Below are 25,326 nucleotides of genomic sequence, written 5' to 3' on the forward strand. Positions count from 1 at the left end.
GGAGAAAGGTTTTATACCTTTTTGACAAAGAAACAAAAAAATTTGTGAAGAATTGATAAGACAAACGGGGTTTGGGCTAAGGGTAGTACATTGTGGTGAAGTAATTAGGAAGATAAGAGTTAGTATGACTAAGTTATAGATTTCTCTTGGCCTTGATTCCCTTTCTCTTCTTTCTTCCTGGTACAGGGAGGTCACTTTTCACATAGGAATTTTATGTCCTGATTTCAGGGATAAAAAGGAGGGTGACAGTGGCATTCTTTCACCTGCTGTTTCTCAAGAGCCGTTTAATTCAAAATGATCAGTATGTCAAAGTAGTATATTTAGGGAGGGATAGAAATTTAGTGAGCCTTTCATTATCCTTCAAAGTCTTTTTTCATTTTTGTTTAATGTATTTCATAAGCACAGTAAATGAAAAGGCTGCAATGAAATGAAAAGTATTATTTTCTAGGTATATTCTGCTACATATATTTTGTTATATCCACAAAATAATTCAATTCAGTCATAGAGGAAACTTGATTTATGAATATATGCTTTTTCATATTTTAAATATCTTATGTGCTTTCAACTGTGCCTTATTAGTATTAATGAGGTACACATAGAGAACCAATAAAAACACTTAAGATTTAAAATGTAGAGTTATGAAAACTTACGGATCTGTAGGTTATTCTATAAATGAAGAAGCTTCTTTCCGTAAAAATGTTTTGGAGGTTAACAAATTCACAGGGATTGCTTCTAACTTTGATTTTTTTCCCTACTCTCTGAGCAGGGTCTTAAGTTATAAAATGACATAATAATCATACAGTTAAAAAGATCCATAAGAAAGCAATCTTTTACTTAGGTAATTCCTGATAGAGAGATCATCATCTTTTGAATATTAAGGAATTAAGTGCATAAAGTGATGGACAAGTCCAGTAGATCTGTTTGCTGATATAGTAGAAAGAATGGAAGAGGGTGTGATTGGCTCTAGTGGGAAACATGTCTTTGATGATAGTAATGGCTTTTAAAATTTTCTGATTGTGACCAATAGTAAGAAATAGATTTTACATTGCATTTGATATGTGTGTTGTATGTGTATGTATTTATAAGAAAGAGATTATACATGTCAGGGAGTAGTATTGTGCATGTGAATGCATATTCATGAATGAAACATTATTACTGATGCATTCTGATGTTTTCTAATATCTTTTATTCTGTTAAAAATGCTGTCTTGAACCTCTAAATCGATTTCATGTTCCCTATTTGCAGCAGACCGGACTTCAAGCTAAAGCCCTCGATATATGGCTTATTAAGGGTCTACATTTTCTTTCTCTCTCTACTTTGCTAGTCTTATCTTTTATCAACCAACCATTTCCTCATACTCCTGCCATCTGCTTATTTCTAGTGTGTCTGTTCCTCCTTTTCTTCCATTCTTCCTCTCCAGTGTTTATCAAGCCCTCACCATGAACCAGATGGTTTTGGGTGCTTAGTGTCCTTGCTCACAGTACTCATTTTACTTGGAATGCCACTTTCCATAGTTTTTTACTTAGCAAATACTATTTATTTCTCAAGATTCTGATTGAGGTCACCTCCTTTATGAATTTTTTCCACAGATGCCCGATCTCTTCCTCCTCCTCGTATGCAGTAGAATTTACTGTTGATTACTTCTTAGGAGGAGTGGTAAAAATTCTTAGCTGCCTGTAATGTTTTATCAGAAATGTTTGTTTACATTTCTCTGTGTCCCTCCCTACTAGACTATAATCTTCTCAAATGCAGAAACGTATTTGTCCATTTGGTCATTGGAGCTTGATGTGCTGTGTTTGATGTGTGGTACATGTTTACTGCTGGTGATTAGTGTGTGCTTTGTTATGTGATCTTCCCTTGATAGGAGAAAAAGCATCCTCCCTGTAAAAGAAAACAATTGCTTTAATGAAACAAATTTTCTTTCTTATTGAGAAAGAAGGCAGTAAAGGAGAGAAGATGAGGGCTGGTGGTAACTGGGGGATGAAGGAGGGAGGGAAACTATATTTTAGGACTCATTACTGGCCTTTTACTCCTGCTCTTAACCTTTCCATTCTAGGATTTTGTTGTCTTCCACTTCTCTATTTTCTGACTTTCTGGAACCTCTTCTGTTTCACGTGGCTCCTAACAAGATAGAACCCAAACCTGGGTCTGAGGAGTCCTTACCCCATTTTCCACATCTGTGAAAGAATGCTAATGTCTGTGACTTTAGCAGTTATTTTTTATCTTTTATTTTTTATTTTTTATTTTTCAACGTTTATTTATTTTTGGGACAGAGAGAGACAGAGCATGAACGGGGGAGGGGCAGAGAGAGAGGGAGACACAGAATCGGAAACAGGCTCCAGGCTCTGAGCCATCAGCCCAGAGCCCGACGCGGGGCTCGAACTCACGGACCGCGAGATCGTGACCTAGCAGTTATTTTTTAATACGTTTTCTTATAGAATCATTGTTATAAATTGTGGATTGCTTTATATTACCATTAATATACTTAATACATTATGGATCAGTTCTGATTTTGTGGTCTGTCCTCTAAACCTTTGCACATTTATAACATTAAGAACATGTGTACTGGGTTCCAAATAATTAACTTCCAGAGTTTTTAGGACATAAAAGTTTTCTAATTTAGGTGTGACTTTCATTTGAGGTATTACCAGCAGCCTGGATTTTACTTTTTATAGCAGTAGCTTTGTGTTACACTCTTGCATATATGTACATATGTAGACCTACAAATATTATTTTAAAATAATTGAACATTTTTCCTTAGAGTTTTATTTGATATGGATGGAAACTTCAACCACAAGAGTAATTGTAATTGTTTGAGAAGTACAAATTTATAAATAACTGCTAGAATGATATGAATAAAATTTAATTCTCTTTAGGTGTAATTCTCTCTTGCAAGATACTATCTTAATTCTAGAGTTTCTGCCATAGCATTTAAGTGATATAATAAATACAGACTCATTCATAGATATCTGTAATTTTATGGACCACATAGTTTTGGATACTGTTTATATTTCTGACACATTTCTGTACAGAAATTTGGATCTAATATGTTTTACTCAAACAATAGCATTAATTAAATAATAGTCTGTGCTGTTGGTGTATCTGACTGACCAAATGTTACTTTTTTTTTTACAATAAAATCACTGTATATACAAACATTAAAAATTTTATTTTTTAAAAAGTTTTAAAAAGTTTAAAAAGTTGCTACATACCATGTAAATTTAATATTTAGTTACTTCTGAGGGGCACCTGGGTAGGTCAGTTGGTTTAAGTGTCCGACTCTTGATTTTGGCTCAGGTTGTAATCTCATGGCTCATGAGTTTGAGCCCTTCATCATGCTTGGGATTCTCTCTCTCCCCTTCTTTCTGCCCCTACCCTTCCTGCTCGTTCTCTCCAAAGAAATAAAACTTAAAAAAAATTTTTTTTAAAATATTAATATATTTCTTATTTTGTCTCCTTCTGGGTGTTAGAGGATAGGATGTTTTTTTATTGATTTCTATTATTGATTTTATATTCATGATAAAAGTGCATAATATTTGAGTAAAGTTATTATCCTCTTTTTGGGTTAGTGATTTATTTAATAGAAGGATCTTGTATTATATTTTAGTGAAGAGCATATTGTTGGTATTATTACAATGTATGCAACCAATTAAGTTCATTTATTTTTCTTACTGTTTATAAGCTGCTAGTTTAATGAGCTCTTGTTTTTTTGTTAGACATTTTTGGCTCTCATAAACCAAGTGTTCCCTGCAGAAGAAGACAGCAAAAAAGATGTGGAAGATAATTGTAAGTATCAAGTTAAAAAATAGTTCTTAGCACAGAAAAGGAAGCTATCCTTCCAAAAAATAAACCAGTGGTTATATTACTAGGTATACTATACTGGTTCAGAAGAAATGTAGCCTTTTGACATGAAGGTTCATGTGAATGGAGGAGCTCAAAAGTCCTGAATTCATTATTGTTTCACATTTGCACTTTGGTGAAAGAGTCTCTTGAATGCCCTTTTAGTGTTATCTCAGTTGTGTAAATGTGGGGAGTGGTAATAATTTACTATGAAGCCTGAACTAAAGATCTCTTGTTAACAGTTTGGAAAGAGCTATTTTGAGCCTCCTCTAGAATCAGATGATTTTTATGGTAGTATATGTGGTTCAGTAATTTGGAAGTTGAGTCAAGAGGACCCATTTAATGTCACTGTTTAAAGGAAACAGACATTAAAAAAATGTATAATAAGAGGAGCCTGGGTGGCATAGTTGGTTGAGCCTCTGACTCTTGATCTCTGCTCAGGTCATGATCTTGCAGTTTGTCAGTTCGAGCCCTGCATCGGACTCTGCACTGATGGCGTGAAGCCTGCTTGGGATTCTGTCTCTCCATCTCTCTGCCCCCCCCCAGCTTGTGCTCTCTCTCTCTCTCTCTCTCAAAATAAATTAACTTAAAAAATTCTTTAAATGTATAAGTACTAATTGAAAAATTGATTTTAGGACATTATATTTTACCTTAGCATGTTTGGTGGAAAAACTATACAGTGACCCAGGCCATGTTTATTCTTTTGTTTTCAAGGTTAAGCAGTTTCATTTTTTTTATTTGGCAGTAAATATTTAAGAATCATATCCAGTTGTCTTGGTATCATTAATGGTATCTGACATTAAAAACTGTCTACTTAACGAGGTACCTGAGTGGCTTAGTCATTTAAGTGTCCAACTTCGGTTCAGGTCATGATCTCACGGTTTGTGAGTTGAGCCCCGCATCGAGTTCTGTGCTGACTTTGGAGCCTAGAACTTGCTTCAGATCCTGTATCTCCCTCTCTCTCTGCCCCTCCCCTGCTGGCACCCTGTCTCTCTCTCAAAAATAAATAAACATTAAAAACAAAACAAAACAATTCTCCATTTAAAACAGGTAAGAGGTGCCTGATTGGCTCTGTTGGTAGAGCATGCAATTCTTGATTTTAGGGTTTTGGGTTCAAACCCCACATTGGGTGTATTTTAAAAATAAAATCTTAAAAACAAAAAAAGGTAAGAGAAAGGAATGTATTTTGTCCTTGTTGATTTTTCTTTAGAGTTCACATTTGAGTAAGCCTCTAATGTCCCAAGTATGGATGGGACAGCATGGAATAGTGGAGTAATAGGAGACACAAGGGACTCAGGGAGAGCCTGAGTTCACATTCTGACTATGCTGTTAGAAAGATGTGTGCCTGTGAGCAATTTATCTCTCCTCTTAGAGCATCTCATCTGTAAAATGGGAGTAATAATGTGTATGTGGCATGTTTAGAGATGATATATTTAAAATCCGTGGTGTAGTGCCTGACCTTCATCAGTCTCTCAAATGGTAGCTGTTATTATTTGGTGTAAGAGATTGAGGGAAAAATTGGATTTCCATTTTCCCAATTTCTCAAAATTGATGGAGAATTTGTCTTAACAGCAATCACAACAACAACAACAACAACAACAAAAACTGAAAAGAAAGTGCAAAAGAAAGAATGAGATTCTACTATATATAAAATAAGAGAGAATTCTGTTCTGTTAAAACTTCCTGGGACATTCAGAACTATGAATTAATCCTGTTCACATATTATAATAATGTTTTTTTTTGTTTATATATCCACATGTAGCTAAACATAATAAATGGTTTTGAATTGTTTCTAATGCATTAATAATAATTTTTTTAAACATTTATTTATTGTTGAGAGACAGAGACAGAGCATGAGCAGGGGAGGGGCAGAGAGAGAGGGAGACACAGAATCTGAAGCAGGCTCCAGGCTTTGAGCTGTCAGCACACAGCCTGATGCGGGGCTCGAACCCATGAACTGTGAGATCATGACCTGAGCTGACATTGGATGCTTAACTGACTGAGCCACCCAGGCGCCCCTGATCCATTAATATTTTAGAACTTGGTTGTATGATATTCTCTCTGCTTCCTTTAAGTAAGAATTCCTACTCCCACAATACACTGCCCTGGGAACGCTAATCATTTAAACCTGTAGTGACATGTGAATGACTGCTTGCTCTCATTTCCTTTACCTTCTTCCACCAACACATCCCCAGATATTTCAGGAATATCTGTTAATGAAACTCAATTAAAATATCTGCCAATGGACACAAGGATCTTCTTCTTAAATTGTAATGCATGGGCTATTCCGTTTTCATTAAGACGTGGAAAGGTAAATGGTATTTCACAATGGTTGTTCAGAAGAAGGTGAGAGATGGGGGAGTGGTTGAACATCGATAAGAAAAGATGACATGTAAGTCAGGCTTCTGGGACAAAGGTGGGAGAAGTGCAGGGATATAGAAAGGTTGGTGACCAGAACCTAAATTGGATACACCTCTGCTGCCTAACTCCTCTAAATCTTTCTCAATTCAAGGGAAAGATGCCATTCATCTGTTAGGAGGCTTCACCCCACCAACTTACTTCTTGTTTTATTCTGCCTTAAGTGGCATTAGGAAACAGTGAGACACATGTCCTGTGAAAGTGAACTGGCTACATTATATGACTATAGAAGCATGGGCAGTCTTTATTGAGATAGATATAGCAAGAGACTCTTGTTTGACAGAATTGATTAGGTACTGAATTTTATGTTAGGCATATATACAGTGTAGGTATAAGTACGACTTCCATGAAGGATTAAGTAAACAAGCAAATTAATCAGACATAGTTCTGCCCTCAAGGATCTATCTGGTTTAGTAGCCAAAATCAGATATATACAAAATGATAATCATCATACAGGCAGTCTGGGCTAAGTACCATAAAGAAAGTACAAAGAAGAAAGTAGTTCTAGTGGTGGTGGTGGTGGTGGTAGCAGCGAGAATGGGGAATTTTCCTTTGAGAGATAATTTTTGAACCGACCTTAGAGGATAGGTAGATTTTTGACACCTAGAGATATAGAGGTGGAGTCCAATGCATGAATATGTTTGGGTTTGATAAGTAGTTTAGTCTGCCTGCAAGTTAGACCATAGTAAAGGGAGTTGTGGAAAATTATATGAAAATATCAGTTGAATGCAAGTTTAATAAAGGAGTTGAATATCAGACTTGAAAATGGACTTTGGTAGTTGATGGAATCTCACTGATATATTTTGAGGAGGAGAGAGCTTTTTAATTAGTTTTCTAGCATAGTTAGATTCATGTGCTGAGCAGTCTGGATGGATTGGAGAAAAGAGAAAATGCTAACAATAGAAACAAAGTGGTTGGGAAAAAGTGGTTTTGTCTACTCCAGCATGTGGTAGAAATGGAGAAATGAAACTCAAGTGATTGGAGGGCTGGGAGAGTAGATTAGGCTGGGAGAATAGAGTAAATCAGAGTACATTATATTATTTTAATGTTACATATCATATAAGGCACATTAACAATATTGTATATATATGTGTGTATATATATATGTATGTATATATGTGTGTGTGTGTGTGTGTGTGTATATAATGTAATATTATACTCTGACATATGAGTAGAGCAGATCTCAGAAAAATAAGATTTCTACCCTGATTGTGTTGTTGAGTAGTTGCATGTCCTGGGTTAACACATACCATTTTTGCAGGACTCTTATTTCATATCAGTTGTGAGGTACTGACTGATCTGATGGCCCCACTCATTCTAAAATTTTATCTTTTGTAGTTTTTCTGTAAAATTCTGAGCATCAGATTTAATTAGTGGATTCACTTTGTTGTATTGAAAGTGTATTAATGCTATCTGAAGTAGTACTTTCTTTCCACTTGAATTGTACTGAACTTTTTAACCAGTGTTCATTAATGTGTACTCACCTGGTATTTGCTAGATGTACTTACCTGGTTGGAACTATGTTGTTTAATGATATCACTGTAACACATGTGTAGATTGGAGGTATTTTAAATTGGCCTCTGGGGTTTACATGTACCAGTGTTTTAAAAAGATGGAATTAAATCTAACCTAGTAGGTGGATTTTTAGCTTGGATCAAAGTGATTCAGATTTAGATAGTATTAATTTGATTTTACTTTTGAAATATTTAAAGATTTACAAATTTTATGTTTCAGGTTCACTAATGTATTTAAATGAAGCCACTCTTCTTCATAATATCAAAGTTCGATACAGTAAAGACAGAATTTATGTAAGTATTTTACCTATGATTTAGGTTTTTGTGGGGATAATTGTTTTACATGCTACTGTTTGATTTTGTTAAGCTTGAAATTTTCTAACAGATCAAATCTTGTTCTGAGCCTATTGAATAGAGTATGACCTCCATGTGGATAAGGATTTTTTTCTAAAAGTTTACTGCTCTACTTCCATGGCTAGGAACATGCATCATACATCATAGGCACTTAATAAATATTTGTGGAATGAAACAATGAATTCAGAGCATAATCTTTCAGACTTTAAAATGTCCAATTTAGGGGCGCCTGGGTGGCGCAGTCGGTTAAGCGTCCGACTTCAGCCAGGTCACGATCTCGCGGTCCGTGAGTTCGAGCCCCGCGTCGGGCTCTGGGCTGATGGCTCAGAGCCTGGAGCCTGTTTCCGATTTGTGTCTCCCTCTCTCTCTGCCCCTCGCCCGTTCATGCTCTGTCTCTGTCTGTCCCAAAAATAAATAAACGTTGAAAAAAAAAATTTTTAAATGTCCAATTTAGTTTAAAAAAAATTATTTTGGGTTTTGATTTCTTATTTTTGGTATATGTCTATAGATACGTTAATTCACTATTCACAGTATTCTGCAAAAATTTAAGATTACTATAAAGAATATATGTTGAAATGAAAATTTTGATGATAAAGAAATGTACATTAAAGTAGAAGGCAGTGCCTGAGGAAATCTTAAGAACATCAAAACACTGATCGTAGAAATAGTTGCAGTATTTCATTAAACCCGAGATGACTTACCTTAAAAAACCAGAATATTAAAAAATGAAAGACAGTGCTTTTAATATAAGTTAGGGTTTATACCACATTTTTCAGATGGATACTTAACTGGTATGTTTTAATTATAATTATTCATTGGGTATGTATGAGGTTTTTATTTTAATATGACCTACTTGTAAATTCCTTTGTTGGCTGGAGATAAATTACCACACTGTAGTTCTCCTGTTCTAAAGATGGGACTCCATTATTTTTGGAAGAAGAAAACACATGGCTTCTTTGACTCTTCCCAGATCAAATAGCAGTCTTAATCTTTTATATCACTATCAATTCTCCTAATTATACTCACTTAATTCTGACTAAATTACCTTTGTCTTTGCCATCTGTCCAAGTAGTGACAGCTGGGAAATAGAACTAGTCTTTTTAGAGAGTTTACTTGCTGTCTTTCAATTGTATATAGTATTAGTCCTCACTTTCTTGTTTGATTTTTTTTTTTTTCAAATTCAACTAGTCAGGGAATATATTTGGGTTGATATATGGTTTTTTTTTTAATTTTTTTATTTTTTGGTTATTCTTGATTAGAAATATATTTAGAAGCAAAACTACTCAGTCGGCAGACTCATACTGAGTATCTGATGTGTGCTAAATGCTGTTTTAGTTACCAAAATAATTAATGCCCATTTTTAAAATTTGTTAAAACAAATTTTTTTTTTAATTTTTTTTAATGTTTATTTATTTTCGAGACAGAGACAGAGCACGAATGGGGGAGGGGCAGAGAGACAGGGAGACACAGAATCGGAAGTAGGCTCCAGGCTCTGAGCCATCAGCCCAGAGCCCAACGCGGGGCTCGAACTCACAGACCGCGAGATCGTGACCTGAGCTGAAGTCAGACGCTTTACCGACTGAGCCACCCAGGCGCCCCAAAACAAATTTGTTTTAACAGATTTGTTAATCTTTGAAGTAGAACTGGTCACTATTTTGCCTGTACATGTCTTATATTAATAACTTGGTGGTAGAGCAATCATATTTATTTGAACAAATTTTAATTGTATATTTTTTCTAGAAGTTTGGAAAATTTTTATTACTTTTTTAAAATTTTAAAATATTTTATTTATTTTTGAGAGAGAGAGCAAGTAGGGGAAGGGCAGAGAGAGAGAGGGAGACAGAGACAGAGGATCCGAAGCGGGCTCTGTGCTGACAGCAGAGACACGAGCTCACAAACCGTGAGTTCATGACCTGAGCTGAAGTTGGACATTCAACCAACTGAGCCACCCAGGCACTCTGGAAAATTTTTATTACTTTTATAAGAATGATTATCCTTTTTAAGAATTGAGATACTTTATTTTTATTTGGGATGTTTATACAAAAGCTTAACACATAGGATTTTCATTGGTCTTTTAATGTTTCTTTGTTGGTGTGGTATTGCACATGCTGACCTGTCCATTAATAACTGAAGGTTAATATGCATATTAATTATACTTTCAAGAAAGTTAGTTTTCTTTTTTTCACATTTAGTTGACCTATAAGTCTTTTCTAAATTGCATGATTGATAGAAAAAATGATCTGTTTGTGAAACTTAAGTTTTGGTTTCTCATGTATAATGTCTGTATCACTCTGGAGTATTTTAGGGTTATTCCTAGCTTTTTAGATCTTTCTTAACCGAAGATACGTATGCAGTTAGGCAATTGACCTCTATTAGTGGCTGTTTGGCATCATCAGCTTCTGTTTGGAAAACCAGTGTTTTCAAAGTTAACTGAAGCCATGATTAGTATGTTTTTTTAGCCAATTATGTCTTTTGGTTATAAAACCATCAAAATAACCATCTAGTTATTATTACTATAACATATGGAAGAGGAGGAAACAGTTTGAAATAAGAGTTTACATTTGATATTTTTCTATTTCTCATCAACCAGAATTATCACTGTTCTTCCTTAGAGTTGAGTAGAACTCACAGTTAACATTTTTATTGGTTACTAATATCTCTGTAACTTTCCTTTGTCTCCCACAGAAATATTTTAAAAATTTAAAAATTAAAATTTTTTTTATTCCACTGCAGTAAACATCTTTGAGAGCATTCACTGAATTTTAGATTAGTAATCTGAGAGTTCAGGGTTTCTACATCATTTCCCTTCTACAACTAGAAGCAGAAAAGAGAAAAGTATGGTAGAAAAGAGAAAAAATATGGTCCTTCCTGCCCTAGTTTGGCCAGTAAACCACTGCTAATTGCTAAACCACAACTCTTTTTCTACCCCCTAGGAATTTTATAAATCCTATTGGTGCTTTTTTCTGGTCTTTTAGAACCACGGTTAAATTCCAAATTTAAAAGCAAACTTAAGTTGCTCATTAAACGTTTAGCCTGTCAGTGTTCTAGGCAGTGGTTAGCATATGTTGTTTTGCAAAAATCTGGGACCAAGTGGTCACCACAGCACTAAATCAGTCTTTGGCGTTCAGTGATGGGGATAGGCCTAGAGGATCCTGTGAGTTATATTAAGCTCTTCGGTAGCACAGTAAATAAAGTAGTCCAGGTGAGGAATATAAATGACCAAAACTCGAGCTGTAGAAATAGAACTAGGAGGATGGGTTCCATAAAGTGGAGTCAACAGAAGAAGGCTAATTGATATGGAGACTTCGACACTGCTCTTTGTCTGTGGCTTGGTGGTGATGCCATGAACCAGGGGGCAGGGGTTGCATACAGGAGGAGAGCATTTTCTTTGAGGCAACCGCCCCCCCCCCCGCCCCGCAAGAGAGATAATTTTGATTTTGGATATGCAGAGTTTGAGATGCAGATGGGATGAAAAGATGAAAATATTTATTAAAAGAGAAATACGGGTCCTGTAGAGGGAACATTTAGGGCTGGAAATGCCGATTTAGGAGTCCTAATTTATATAGAGAATTAAAGGTATCTATTTGCTGAATTTTCTTTTTCCTATGACCCTTGTTTAGTTTTGTTTTTTAATTTTTTAATGCTTATTTGTGAGAGAGAGGGAAAGAGAACACGCATGTGCGAGAGCAAGTGGAGGAGGAGCAGAGAGAACAGGAGACACAGAATCCCAAGCAGGCTTCAGACTCTGAGCTGTCAGCACAGAGCCTGATGTGGGGCTCAAACTCACAAACTGCAAGATCATGACCTGGGCCGAAGGCAGACGCTTAACCACTGAGCCACCCAGGCACCCTGACCCTTGTTTGGTTTTAAATGAAAATGAACTATTGGAGAATTTTACATTTATGCCTTTTCTGTTTAGACCTATGTCGCCAACATTCTGATTGCAGTGAACCCATACTTTGACATACCTAAAATATATTCTTCAGAAACAATAAAGTCGTATCAAGGAAAATCTCTTGGAACAATGCCACCTCATGTCTTTGCAATTGGTAAGTAATTTAATTGTATTTTAATTTTTTGCCTTATACAAATTTGCTGTTTTTCTTTTGGGATAATAAAAGATACCATGAATTGAATATGTATTTTGGTGGGCCTTTATGCATTTTGAATGTATCACCTTTATTTAGGAGCATGTATCTTATACTGGATAGGAAAGACTACTTTTGCAGAATGGGGCAATTGTACATCATTATTTTTGTTAAATGTCTGTGTCCGCTTAAGTTTGTCCACCCAGTTGAAAGTAGGACATAATAAAAGCTGACATAATGGTTCTTTTTGACTCCTCAGCACGATTAGCTCCATCTTGAAAGTGTCCTTCTTCATAGCTTTGGAGCTCAGACTTTCCAGTGTTACCCAGGTCATCACTTGTGAGGGTGTTACTAGGGCTAGATAAGAGTTTGTTAAGAGCTGACGTTTTCCATGCCTTATCTTGCATCAGGGGTTTATAGAATGTTAAGGATTGAAAACGATATATGCTTCTAGGGAATCTGTGTGGGAAGATAGCAGTCTTTGCCTTTCTCGGGTCTTCTCTCATCTTTCTTTTTTTTTTTTTAAGTTTATTTATTTTGAGAGAGGGAGAGAGCACGAGTAAGGAAGGGGCAGAGAGAGAAGGAGAGAGAGAGAATCCCAAGCAGGCTCAGAGCCCATTGTGGGGCTTGAAGTCATGAACCGTGAGATCACCACCTGATCCAAAGTCAGATGCTTAACCAAGTGAGCCACCCAGGTGCCCAGGTTTTCTCTCATCTTGAAGGACTTTAGCTCTGAGGAACATAGAGATGTAGTTTTTTGACACACATACTCTCATAGCTGGTGACTGCAAGTACAAAGATGTTAATTAACCCTTTGGATCCAGACATAACCAACAGTTAAGTGCTGACATGTTTTGGTACTAGTTCTTGGTGCAGTCTTTTCTCTTTGGGCTTTCTTTTCATGCCTGTGTTTTGGCCAAGCCAGGCTTCACTTCCTAATTTGGCTGACTTGTGTACTGTGTACTACTACACAGAGTGACTATGTCACCCAAATCCAGTGCAATAGCAGATTGACTTTCAGTTCTGAGATGCTCTGATGGGCATTAGTATGCTTTCTATGAGCTAGCAAAATGGTACAAAATCCTTAGAACCTGAATATGACCAAGCTCATTACTGGAGAGAAATTATATGTTCAAAATGTAAATAAACTGACTTTTATTTTTAGTTCTTTACTGTTAAACATATTTAGAATGATATGAAAGTGAGTGGAACAGATTGCTGATAAATTGGGCAGAAGGATGTGTATACTCTTGCATGTAGTTTGCATTTGGTCTAATAGAGTAAAAGCCATTTGTAAAGCCTTTTCTTCACTTGTATGGGTAGCATATGTCTGAAGTGAGAAATAATTGTGTTATAGGGTTAAATTGGTTAGAATCTAATTTTGAATTAAAATTGTTTTTAAATTAAAAAAAATTTAATTTATTTTTTAGGGAGGGGGAAGAGAGTGTGTGTGTGCACGAACAGGGGAGAGGCAGAGGAAGAGGGAGAGAGAAAATCTCAAGTAGGCCCCATGCCCAGTGAGGAGCCCAATGCAGGCTTAATCTCATGACCCTGAGATCATGACCTGAGCTGAAATCAAGAGTCAGAGACTGAGCCACCCAGGCACCCCTGAATTAAAATTGTTTTAATATGAGACTACTTTAACAGAATTAAATTGTGCTCAACTTGTGTTTTTAATACTACCACACAGATTTTGCATTTATGTATTTATTTTCTCCAGCAGAACTTTTGTTTGCCAGATTTCTTAATTGGTAGGTGTTAATTTGCTTTTCTCTGGGGCCCTCATTAGTTATGCATTGTGAGCATTTTTTTTTTTTTTAGACCTGCTTTGGAATTGGGAAGAACTGAGACACAGCTCATAATATGAAAAACATTTTAGTGCAAAAAATTAAGAGTTGTTTATTTGGATTTCATATTACTTAGCTGTCAGGGTAGTAAGATAGGACATTTAGTGTAAAAACTATTTAGAGATGTTTTGAACACTTGAGTGATTTTATTTTAAAATGTTACTAGCTGTAGAAGTGCCTGGGTGGCTCAGTTGGTGAAGCCTCCGACATCGGCTTGGGTCATGATCTCACGGTCTGAGTTTGAGCCCCTCGTCAGGCTCTGTGCTGACAGCTCTGAGCCTGAAGCCTGCTTCAGATTCTGTGTCTCCCTCTCTCTCTGCCCCTACCTTGCTCAGTCTCTCTCTCTCTCAAAAAGTAAATAAACATTAAATTTTTTTAAATGTTACTAACTGTAAACGTACATTTATAATTTCTTTAAGAGCAAGTGCTCTTTGATAGTAAAATAACTTTCAGTCATTTAGTAAATTTGTATTTAACACACTGCTCATTATTAATGTGTTATTTTAACCCTAGCTGATAAAGCTTTTAGAGACATGAAAGTGCTCAAGATGAGTCAGTCTATCATCGTATCTGGAGAATCAGGAGCTGGCAAAACAGAAAATACAAAATTTGTTTTAAGGTGAGGAGTATTTAGCTAACCTGGAATATTTTGAACAGGTTGTTGTTGTTGTTGTTTTTTTTTTTTTTTTTTTTTGTGGTAAAAAAAAATCTATCCAAATCTATCTATCTATCTATCTATCTATCTATCTATCTATCTATCTATCTATCTATCGCATAACATTTACCAGTTCAAGCATTTCTAAGTGTGCAGTTCAGTAGTATTACATATATTCACATTGTTCATCTAATATTCAGAACTTTTTATTTCACAAAACTGAAACTGTGTGCTCATTGAACAACTCCATTTTTCCCTATCCCAGCCCCTGGCAATTACCTTTCTGCTTTCTGCTTCTGTGATTTTGACTACTCTAGATACCTCATATGAGTGAATCATACAGTATTTGTCTTTCTGTGACTGGCTTATTCCACTTACATAATGTCCTCAAATTTTATCCATGTTGTATCATGTGTCACAATTTCCTTTCCAAGGTGAATACACCTGTGGGGTATGAATATACCACATTTTGTTTACTCACTCATTCATCAGTGGGTGCTTTGGTTATTTCCACGTCTTGGCTGTTAGGAATAGTGCTACTGTGAATGTGTTATGAACAAAGAGATACAAATATGTCTTTCATTGAACAAGTTGACTTTGAATACATTTGCATACTTTATTTATTTTATTTTTAAAAATATTTTATTTTTAAGTAATCTCTACACCCAGTGTGGAGCTTGAACCCACAACCTCCAGATCAAGAGTTGTATGCTCCACTGACTGAGTCAGCCAGGTACCCCTTCCATACTTTATGACACAGTTTAAAATGGTGGGGTCTTGGTGTACCTGGGTGTCTCAGTGAGTAAAGCGTCCGACTTCGGCTCAGGTCATGATCTCACAGCTTGTGAGTTCGCCCTGCATTGGGCTCTGTGCTGACAGCTCAGAGCCTGGAGCCTGCTTCCGATTCTGTGTCCCTCTCTTGCTCTTCCCGTCTCCTGCTCATGCTCTGTCTCTCTCTTGCTCTTTCTCTCTTAAGAATAAATAAAACATTAAAAAAAAATGTTTAAAAAGCTATAACAGAATAGTTGCATTTAAATATAAATTTGTAAATTTTAAATAAATAGTTGTAGTGGTGATCCAAGTTTAAATTTTACATGTGTTAAATGATATTAAAATTACAAATATAATATGTACAATATTAGTCATGTAAATTTTTTTACCTGTATTTTAAACAGATACCTGACTGAATCCTATGGAACAGGTCAAGATATTGATGATAGAATTGTTGAAGGTATTGTTAATTTTTTAAATTCTTATTTTTTATTGTTAGATATGTACTGAAATTAACTTTTGAGAATCTTCTAGGTGGTCTGGAATGTTCTCCCAGAGATCCAAAAGTCCCTTCCATTTCCTACAAATCTTTGCTCATGTATATTCTCCTTTATTTAATATCTGTTGTCTTCCCTCTCACCCCAGGTAAGTGCTAAGAGGGCAGAGATTTTTATATATTACAGTTGCCTGGAATAGTGTTTAATATGTGGGATATGATCCATAAATATGTTTTGGATGAATGAAAGAAATATAGGATACTTTCTGGTCTCCTGTTTGTTTAGTTGACCCTGTGTTTTGTAAAGAAGGAGAGAGGAAGAGGGTTATTTGGAATTAAAATGCTTTTTTGGGGAAATCATTTTAATGAATAGGTACAGTTGGAAGGCAGGAGTCTGTAAATTGATTTCCTTAAGGTCAGTGCTTGCATACCCCTTACAAAGTCTTCTTGTACCTCATTTGGAAACAACTGTTCTAGTCTACCACCGTGTTGAATCTGTACCACCCTCCTGCATCATAGATTCCTCTCTGGTCTCCCCACTTAAGTTTTTGCTTCCCTGTAATCTAGTCTCTGTGTGGAAATTGGGATGATCTTTTCAATCTTTTAATGGCTTAATATTGCTCTGAAGATACAGCTGCAAATCTGTAACATCACTAACAGTGCTCTGTGTGGTCTGGCCTCTGTCTCCTTTGCTCTAATTGAGCCATGTTTCCTTTGAGTCCTTGTACTTTATTCGTGGTGGTCTCCTTGTAGTTTTATGAGGTGTTTTGAGCCTATGTGGACACTCCTTCTCCTTCCTCCTTCCTCATTTTCTGGTATGAGGCAGTCAGTAAATATTTTCATAATGATGATGATGAAGTTAACATATGGAGATGTATTACACATTGTCTGATTTGCTGAAAATCTGTTCCTAATTTGAATCCCTACAGAATGAGGTAAGTACTATTTTATCCCTACTTTACAGATTAAAAACTGAGGTAAAAAGATTTTAAGTAACTTCTGAAGAGCATATAGCTCATCAGTTGTGGAAGTGGGATATAAACTCAGGCATCTTAAGAAAAAAAATAAACTCAGGCATTGTAACTATGTGCTGTACTGAGAGCATATTTTAATACTCTTAGTATTTTATTTTATTTTATTTTATTATTTTTTTTTCAACGTTTATTTATTTTTGGGACAGAGAGAGACAGAGCATGAACGGGGGAGGGGCAGAGAGAGAGGGAGACACAGAATCGGAAACAGGCTCCAGGCTCTGAGCCATCAGCCCAGAGCCTGACACGGGGCTCGAACTCACGGAGCGCGAGATCGTGACCTGGCTGAAGTTGGACGCTTAACCGACTGCGCCACCCAGGCGCCCCTATACTCTTAGTATTTTAAAGAAAAATTTCAGTTGGACAGAAATTTATTGAGGGGCTTCTGTGTTCATTCATTTTGCTACATTATAGCTAGCAGGTGTTATGTTCTTTTTTTCACAATTGTGAAATATGAGTGTGGATGAACATAAATTCAACTCTGATAAACATTTTTAAAGTTTGCAGCAATCATGTTTTTCATGTTTCTTGACATAATTTTATAGTTTTACTTATAGTTCTCACTGTGCTTTTGTAACATACCCAGGTTTGAAGATCTAATAAGTAGTGCTTAATTCATAGTAAAGTACCTCACTTTAATGAGGGAATCACCCTTAAAAATTGAATAAATAAAAAGAACAAATTATGAGTTAATTCAATAAAATACTAATTAGTATTCTGATTTGTTTACTTGAGGTACAAATGTGCTTGCAAATTGGATATAAACCTGGTTTCTTCTGTGAGAATGTAGGGTACAACATGTAGAGTGCTGTAGTTGAGAAAAGTTGGAAAGTATTATTCCAGCTCCTTACTAGAGGATAGTAGATGTTAACTAGAAGAACATAGAAATCATTTGGTGCCGTCTTCAATTGAAAATTGGTTGTTGGTTTTAGAATGAATGTATCAATAATATTACTGTAATTTTCTGGTAGGCTCTTATCCTAATTTTGGATATTTTACTTAATATATTAAACCCTTCAGCAAAAACTAGTAGATCTCTGTAGAGGAGTTGGGGAGACCTGAAATTGAGTTCCCCTTTTGCCACTAGCCAGTCATGTGGCTTTCCAGAAGTCAGTTGATTTTGTTAGACCTCAGTTTTCTTGCTCATCTGAAAGGTTAGATGTATATGCAAACATTTTTCAGTTTTAATACTTTGTTACTTTTTTTTGGGAAGTGAAACAATCGTAAAGTGATCTTTAAAAGGGTTTGGATACTTGTTAATAAGCTTTCTACTGTGGATTGTGTAAGAGAGATGGACTTTAATAAAATGTTTCATAAAAATATTATAGTAATAAGCATCATAAAGCAGTTTATGAGGCTGCAGATGGAGAAACATGTAAGATTGGCACTAATCTAGTATATTTATAGTTGAGACTGGTGAGTATAAGAATAGAGTCCAATAAATCTTCCTTAGTCATATGTGTGTAGATTATAAGATAAAAACAATTAAAATTTTACATTTGTTCATTGTGAGTTTAAGTTTTTTTTTTCTTATTAAGCTTTTTATTGTAATTCCATTATCGTTAACATAAGTGTTACATTAGTTTCAGGTGTACAATATAGTGATTCAGCAGTTCTGTACATCATTTCTCAGTGCTCATCATAAGTATACTCTTCTTAATCCCTTTTGCCTATTTAACCCATCCCCCTACTCACCTCCCCTCTGACATGCTTTATTTTAAACAAGTACCCTTGTTTAAAGTTATTTTTTTTTCAACAAGAACATTTTTTACTTGAAGCATACTTGAGAATACGGGTTCTAAAAGATATGTATAAAACATTCCATTCAAGAAAAATAGAATACACATTTTCCTCAGGTACATATAGAAGAATCCCCTGGTTAAATCACATAAAAAGAGACATGACAAATATTATAAATTTAAGAAGTCTGATAGCATACCAAGTATATTCTCTAACCACAGTGGTATAAAACTAGAGATCAACAATAAAACAAAGCTGGAAAATGTACAATGTAAATACTAAATATTTAATATGTAAGTATTAAATAACACACTATCACACAAACAGTGGACCAAGTGGGAAATCATGTGGCAAATCAAAATAGGTTTCAAAAGAAGAAAAAGCAACACAATATTCCAAGACCTATGGGATGCAGCAAAAGCCGATGTTAGAGTGAAATTTATGCTAGAAATGCTTGTATTAAGAAAAAAAGTTCAAGTAAACAATTTAACATTACACCACAAGGACCTAGAAAAAGAAGAAACTTAGCTGAATTTAGTAGAGGGAGGAAAGCACAAAGAAAAATCAGAAATAAATAAAGTGGAGGCCAGAATAAACAATAACATAACAGTGAAAGGAATGACCAGGGGTGCCTGGGTGGCTCAGTCATTTGAGCGTCCAGCTTCAGCTCAGGTCATGATCTTGCAGTTTTGTGGGTTCAAGCCCCGTGTTGGGCTGTGTGCTGACAGCTTAGAGCCTGGAGCGTGCTTTGGATTCTGTGTCTGCCTCTCTCTGCTCCTCCCCCATTCGTGTTCTGTCTCTCTCTCTCAAAAATAAACATTAAAAAAAAAAAAAAAGAGTTGGAAACCAAAATGACAAATGGAAAACAGTACAACAGGTAACCATAGAAATATGTAGTGTGATAACAGATTACTGTAAACAGTTATATACTAACAAATCAGATAACTTAGAAGAAAACCAGATAATTCCTAAAGCACACAAGTTGCCACAATTGAATCATGAGTCTTGAATTCAAGAAACAGGAAATCTTCAACCTATAACAAGAACGAAAGTTGAATTAGGAATCAGAAATTTCCCAGCACAGAAAAAGCTGACCACATGCACATGGCTTCATTGGCAAATTCTTCTACCAAACATTTTAAAAAAATAATGACAATCTTTATCAAAATCTTACAAATAATGGCATAAAGGGAACACATTCAAAATCATTCCATGAGGTCAGTACCACCCTGACACCAAAGCAGGATAAAACAATACAAGAATAAAAAAAAAGTCTAGTTTGTGTGATAGAAGTACTGCTACTTTCTTTTGACATTTGTTTGTATGATAAATGTTTCTCCACCCCAGCACTCTCAATCTGCAGGTGTATTTAGCTTTAAAATGAGTCTCTTATAGGTTGGGGTTTTAGAAACAATTGTTCTGAGGACCTTTTTTAGTCATTCTGTAAACTAATTTGTTAGATGTACATGAAAAAAATGGTAAATCTGGAGGTTTTACTCATATATAAAACAGTTTAGGAAGGTAAGTCAACTAATACATTCTTGCTTGTATTTTGTTCACCAGAGATTTGCTCTTTTCTATATTATGATCACTAGTCCTTTAGTAAAGATGATGCACTTGTGAAAATCTTACAATTTTTAGGGAGTAATTTTCAAAGTTGAGTTATAAATTTTGTAACCTAATGACTTCTTAAAATTTAGTATTTTCCATACCATTTACATTTTGTTTTTACATAATTTGAGTAATTTTCCCATCTTCTGTACTTTAATAGGGCTTGAATATAGTGGTAGTCAATAAATATTTGAGGAATTTGACATTACATGTGAATTACTTCATGTTAATATTTTTGAAGACATTTTTTCTATCTTTGTTAATAAGGAAACATACCGTGCATATTTATTGTTTTGTAACTTTCCTTTATGCTATTTTTTGATGGAATATTTTTATGTCTTTTTCAATAGCTAACCCACTCTTAGAAGCCTTTGGAAATGCAAAGACTGTTCGCAACAATAATAGCAGTAGATTTGGAAAATTTGTAGAAATACATTTCAATGAAAAGGTGAGTAACTGTGTTTTGAGATGATATGTTTGAGAAGTGTTTTTGTAAAGGTCTTGATAGCATTGGTGCTGTACTTGAACTCATGGTAAATCCATTTAAGTTTTTCTCTGTTACTTTAGATAGTGGGGAGAATATATATATATTCATTATAATCTTTATAAATATTCTTTATTTAGTTATCTGCTTTTCCCCCTTTATTTGATAAATATTACAACCTCTTTGATAGACGAATGGTTAGTAGCAACATAATTTAACATTGGTAGATTATACTTTCAGACTTTAAATGCAAACATGTATTTTCTCTCTGTTTTGTTTTTTAGAGTTCAGTTGTTGGAGGATTTGTTTCACATTACCTTCTAGAGAAATCTAGGATCTGTGTTCAAGGCAAAGAGGAAAGGAATTATCATATCTTTTATAGGTTGTGCGCTGGTGCTTCTGAAGATATTAGGGAAAAACTTCATTTGAACTCCCCAGATAATTTTCGGGTAGGTGGATGAAAAGAAATCACATACAATTTTTGCAAATGGACTTGCCTTCAATTCTAAAACTTATTTTAGTGAATTTTAATTTCTAGTTGTGTGTAACTTACATTGAATCCAGTGTAATTTGATAACATGTAGATAATATAACACTATCTGAAGAGATATGAAATGGATAGATGAAAGGATAGATACGAAACCAGTTATCAATTTAAACTCAATAAGAAATTTATATAGTTCTGTAATGCTAGCTTTAAAGTTATCTTTGACACATTAAAAAAAAAATTTGACCACTGAATTAATAAAGGATGTATGATTGTCTCTCTTAATTCAACAGCAGATATTTATTGCTTGCCCCCTGGGTACCAGGCATTGTGCCTGGGTGAAAAAGATGAACAGTTCCTGCTCGTGAGCAATTTAGAATCTGGTCAGAAACACACACACACGCAAACACACACAGTCTGACTGATAGGTTGAATGATAAGAAAGAGGTGTGCATAGGATGTTGGGGATTTTGGAAAAGCTTACATTAATAACTAATGCTTGATTAGAATCTTGAAGAATTTTCAAGTATTAGCTAGAGGAAGAAAGATGCAAAGAGTATTCCTAGTAGGTGGAAAAAGATGAAGAAAGAAAGACAAGTAAAAGCTTAAAGAGTATGGCAGGAAGTGGTGGAAAGTGAGGCTAAAGAGTTTGGTCTTAACTTCTATATTAATAAGGAGCTACTGAAGAGATTTAAGTAGAAAGTTGGATATCAGGTCTATACTTCTGGCTTTAATATGGAGGGTGGTTTTAAAGGGGGTATGGGAGGGGATGGATAGAAATTGCAACTATGGATGAATTAGTTGGTAACCCATGGCTATAGTCGAAATAAGTTAGTGCCTGAATTTGGTTTAGCAATGGGAAGGTTACAGAGGAGGGGATGTGCAAAATATTAGGAGGTAAAATTGATAGGACTTGGAGACTGAATATGGTAGGGAGAAGGAGGATTCTGGAATAATTTTTCAGATTTGACTAGGGTAACTGGGTGGATGTAAATACCAAACAAGGGCCAGATGGAAGATTTGTGGCATATAGGATGAGTTTAGTTTTGGAACCTATGGATCATCTAAGGAGAGACGATTAGAAGACAATTGGTCTTCTAATCTGAAGGTCATTGTTGGTGCTGTAGTGATAGGTTTGGGAGATGTCAGAACTCTGGTAGTAGTTAAAAGTATGACCATGAGTAGATGAGATTGTTCAGGGAGATTTTGTAGAGAAGCAGGTGCCAGATCCAGACTCTGGAGTTGAAGAATATGAACGGTGAAGAGTTGCCCAGGAAAGAAAGCACAAGTTGGGTTGTGAGAGAAGTACAAGGAAAATCAGGAGTGCCAAGAATCACAAGCCAATACAGTTTCAAGAAGTGGTGACTGGGGATGGTTAGCGTAATTTACAGATTTGCAGCTAGGAAACTGTGTCCCTGTGTGGAATATGTGGGAATCATGGAAATGGATAAGGAATGCAATTTGAATAAAGTTCTCCGGGTGATTCTGATAGTACTCTTTGGGCAAGAGTCTTCCGCTTGAGAATTGTGACACATATTATATTTAATTATTGTTCTCTGTGTGTGTGTGTGTGTTTGCAATTCAGCTTTTCTTTATTCAGTTTATTTTAATCTGTATTTGGAAAACTTAAAACTACTGTTTTAAAATGCTGTATAACTGCCTCTATTTATATGCTTCTACAATGTCCCACCTTCTCTAGAGCTCATCAGATTAATTGGAATGTGAAGTTAGTTGCCCACAGTATCTTCATAAAAGTAGAAGAGGTATTTCTCTACAATGATTTTTAGAAAAGGAGTATAAGTTATTATGAATCATATGAAATTTAATAATGATGGTGTGGCTTTGTTGACATTGTGTTAATGATAAGGTAATGGTACCATTCTTGTCTTACTTTAGTATTTCTTTGTATTTGGAGAACTAGGAGCATATTTTTTTTTGCGTGTCTCAGATTGTATAGCCTTTCCTGGCATAGTGGCAGGCATCCTAGGAAGGCAGCTGCTGAAATTCTTTATTAGGTCAGAAAGTTTCCTGCCTCTAAAATTACTGCCCTTTAAAAATAGGAAAGATTTAATGGTATTGATTTTTATATTAACTATTTAATTTAATCTACTTTCAGGAATTAGGATTTTCAACATTCCTGGTTTGATTAGGAGTAAAAGGTTTATAATATATAGCGGTATCGGTTGTAATTGAAAGATTAAATGATATTCAGGTTATATTTAAAAATTCTTTTTGGTTACCCCTGTTTGATAAATTGTGTTTTCTTCTGTATTATTTTCATGTGGGTCATATTTGTTTTATTTTAAATTTCTTTTTCCTAGTATTTAAACCGAGGCTGCACTAGATACTTTGCTAACAAAGAAACTGACAAACAGATTTTACAGAACCGAAAAAGTCCTGAGGTATAGTAGGCTATTTTTTTAAATTAAAATCTTTAATGCAAAAAAATCATACTGAAAGATACATTTTTTATTTTGGAGCCTAAATCATATTTCTTACTTTTAGGTTTATACTTTAAAAACTAAATGCTCATTCAAGTCTCTCTCACGGTGTATAACTCTGTCCCTCTCTTGGTATCTATACAGAAGCGACACGTTTTGGTTCTTCTTGGTTAGGCCTCAATGCACTGCTCTTCTCTGGTTCTTTTTCCCCCACGTGAGGGTATTATATTATATTGCCTAAGAATTATCCTTTGCTAACATTTTCAAAACTTACTCTCACATTACCCACTTTGGATTAAGTATAAAATATGTTCTTCATAAGTTATTTTCTACTTTAAGCCTGAAGTAAGCTTTGAAGTAGACATTAAATAGGGTAAGCATTCTTGTGAACTAATGCTTATATATTATTGTATTTCTCTTTAAAACATTGTATTTCTATAATATATATTGATGTTACTAAATTGTTATATTTCTGAGAGTAATTAGAAGTAATTATACTATTAATTATTTTAAAAATATTAAATCCTTAATCTAAAAATCTACAACTCTTACACATTTTAATATGTAACATTCAAGTAGTAAGTAGTATTAAGTTGTAGCTAATCAAGGAGCTTAAATTATGAAATAGTCAGGATTAATTATAGGGACTAGTTCATTTTGCCTTTATTAATTTTATTTAAAGATTTATATGAATATTTAGTTGTACAAGTTTTTATTATATGCAGCTTTTAATGTGTGAATCAGATGTTTTTGGCTCTTTTCAAAATGAATGAGATGAATTATGTTTCTAATATATTCATAGAAAAGAACAGAAAGCAAATAAAAATTCCCATTATTTTAAATTCTAAGCAGATGAGTACGGTTAGTTTTTAAGTTGACATTTTATTTGTCATTTCAGACATAAATGTCCAAATTAAAAATTGTAAACTTTGTGTGACATTTATGGTTGGAACTTTAAGAAGTTACTTTAATATTTATTATGGTATCTTCTTTTGTCATGATAATCTATATTTTTATAAGGCATCATTGAAATATAGAAATTGTATTCTTTCCACTAAGATAATGGAAACATTTACCTATGGGATAATGCAGCTGTCCTCAGGGAAGAAGATGTGTGTCTAAATGTGATCTTTGACATGGAAAAAACTAAGTAGAGAGGGAAGAAAACTGGATTTTGCTCTCCAAAGAATACCAAATACTCTTGGCATTCTGCTAAGAAAAAAAAAATACTCTTTGTGATTCTAGAGGCAGCATACTTTGTTAGGTATTTTACTATATTATTGAGTGTATGTATAAAAATATATAAGTGAATAATGGATTAATATGTTTAAATTACTTTTTATGTCTTCTTTATCAGGAGGATGAGGTGATCATTTTGACTAATTAGAATCCTTCGCCTAGTTCCATTTGAGTGTCTAAGCTGTGTGCAATTTTTAGGAGAGTGCAGTATTTTTAGTCTGCCATAATAGCAATATATTCATTAACATTTGATTAGAAACAGTTTTTAAATGAAGTAATGATTCAGTTGCGAGACTAAAAATTCTGCATG

At 34.8% G+C, this 25,326-nt stretch overlaps 1 protein-coding gene across 9 annotated transcripts in view; it reads left to right on the forward strand.

Annotated features, from left to right (window-relative positions):
• MYO6 (myosin VI) overlaps positions 1-25,326 on the forward strand; it is a 145,867-nt gene that overhangs the window by 60,377 nt on the left and 60,164 nt on the right. For 5 of the 9 annotated variants that reach the window (XM_040473985.1, XM_040473986.1, XM_040473987.1 and 2 more), the window contains exons 3-10: positions 3,717-3,786; positions 7,993-8,066; positions 12,046-12,175; positions 14,575-14,680; positions 15,892-15,947; positions 20,716-20,813; positions 21,134-21,298; positions 23,658-23,738. In XM_040473985.1, the coding sequence (XP_040329919.1) occupies positions 3,717-3,786; positions 7,993-8,066; positions 12,046-12,175; positions 14,575-14,680; positions 15,892-15,947; positions 20,716-20,813; positions 21,134-21,298; positions 23,658-23,738 (780 nt within the window). Of the gene's footprint in view, positions 1-3,716; positions 3,787-7,992; positions 8,067-12,045; positions 12,176-14,574; positions 14,681-15,891; positions 15,948-20,715; positions 20,814-21,133; positions 21,299-23,657; positions 23,739-25,134; positions 25,144-25,326 lie in introns of all 9 variants that reach the window. The other 4 variants (XR_005789837.1, XM_040473984.1, XM_040473988.1 and 1 more) reach the window with 1 other exon arrangement.

The sequence above is a fragment of the Herpailurus yagouaroundi genome, unplaced genomic scaffold (assembly GCF_014898765.1).
Source record: "Herpailurus yagouaroundi ecotype Mexico unplaced genomic scaffold, PumYag 139, whole genome shotgun sequence".
NCBI lineage: Eukaryota > Metazoa > Chordata > Mammalia > Carnivora > Felidae > Herpailurus > Herpailurus yagouaroundi.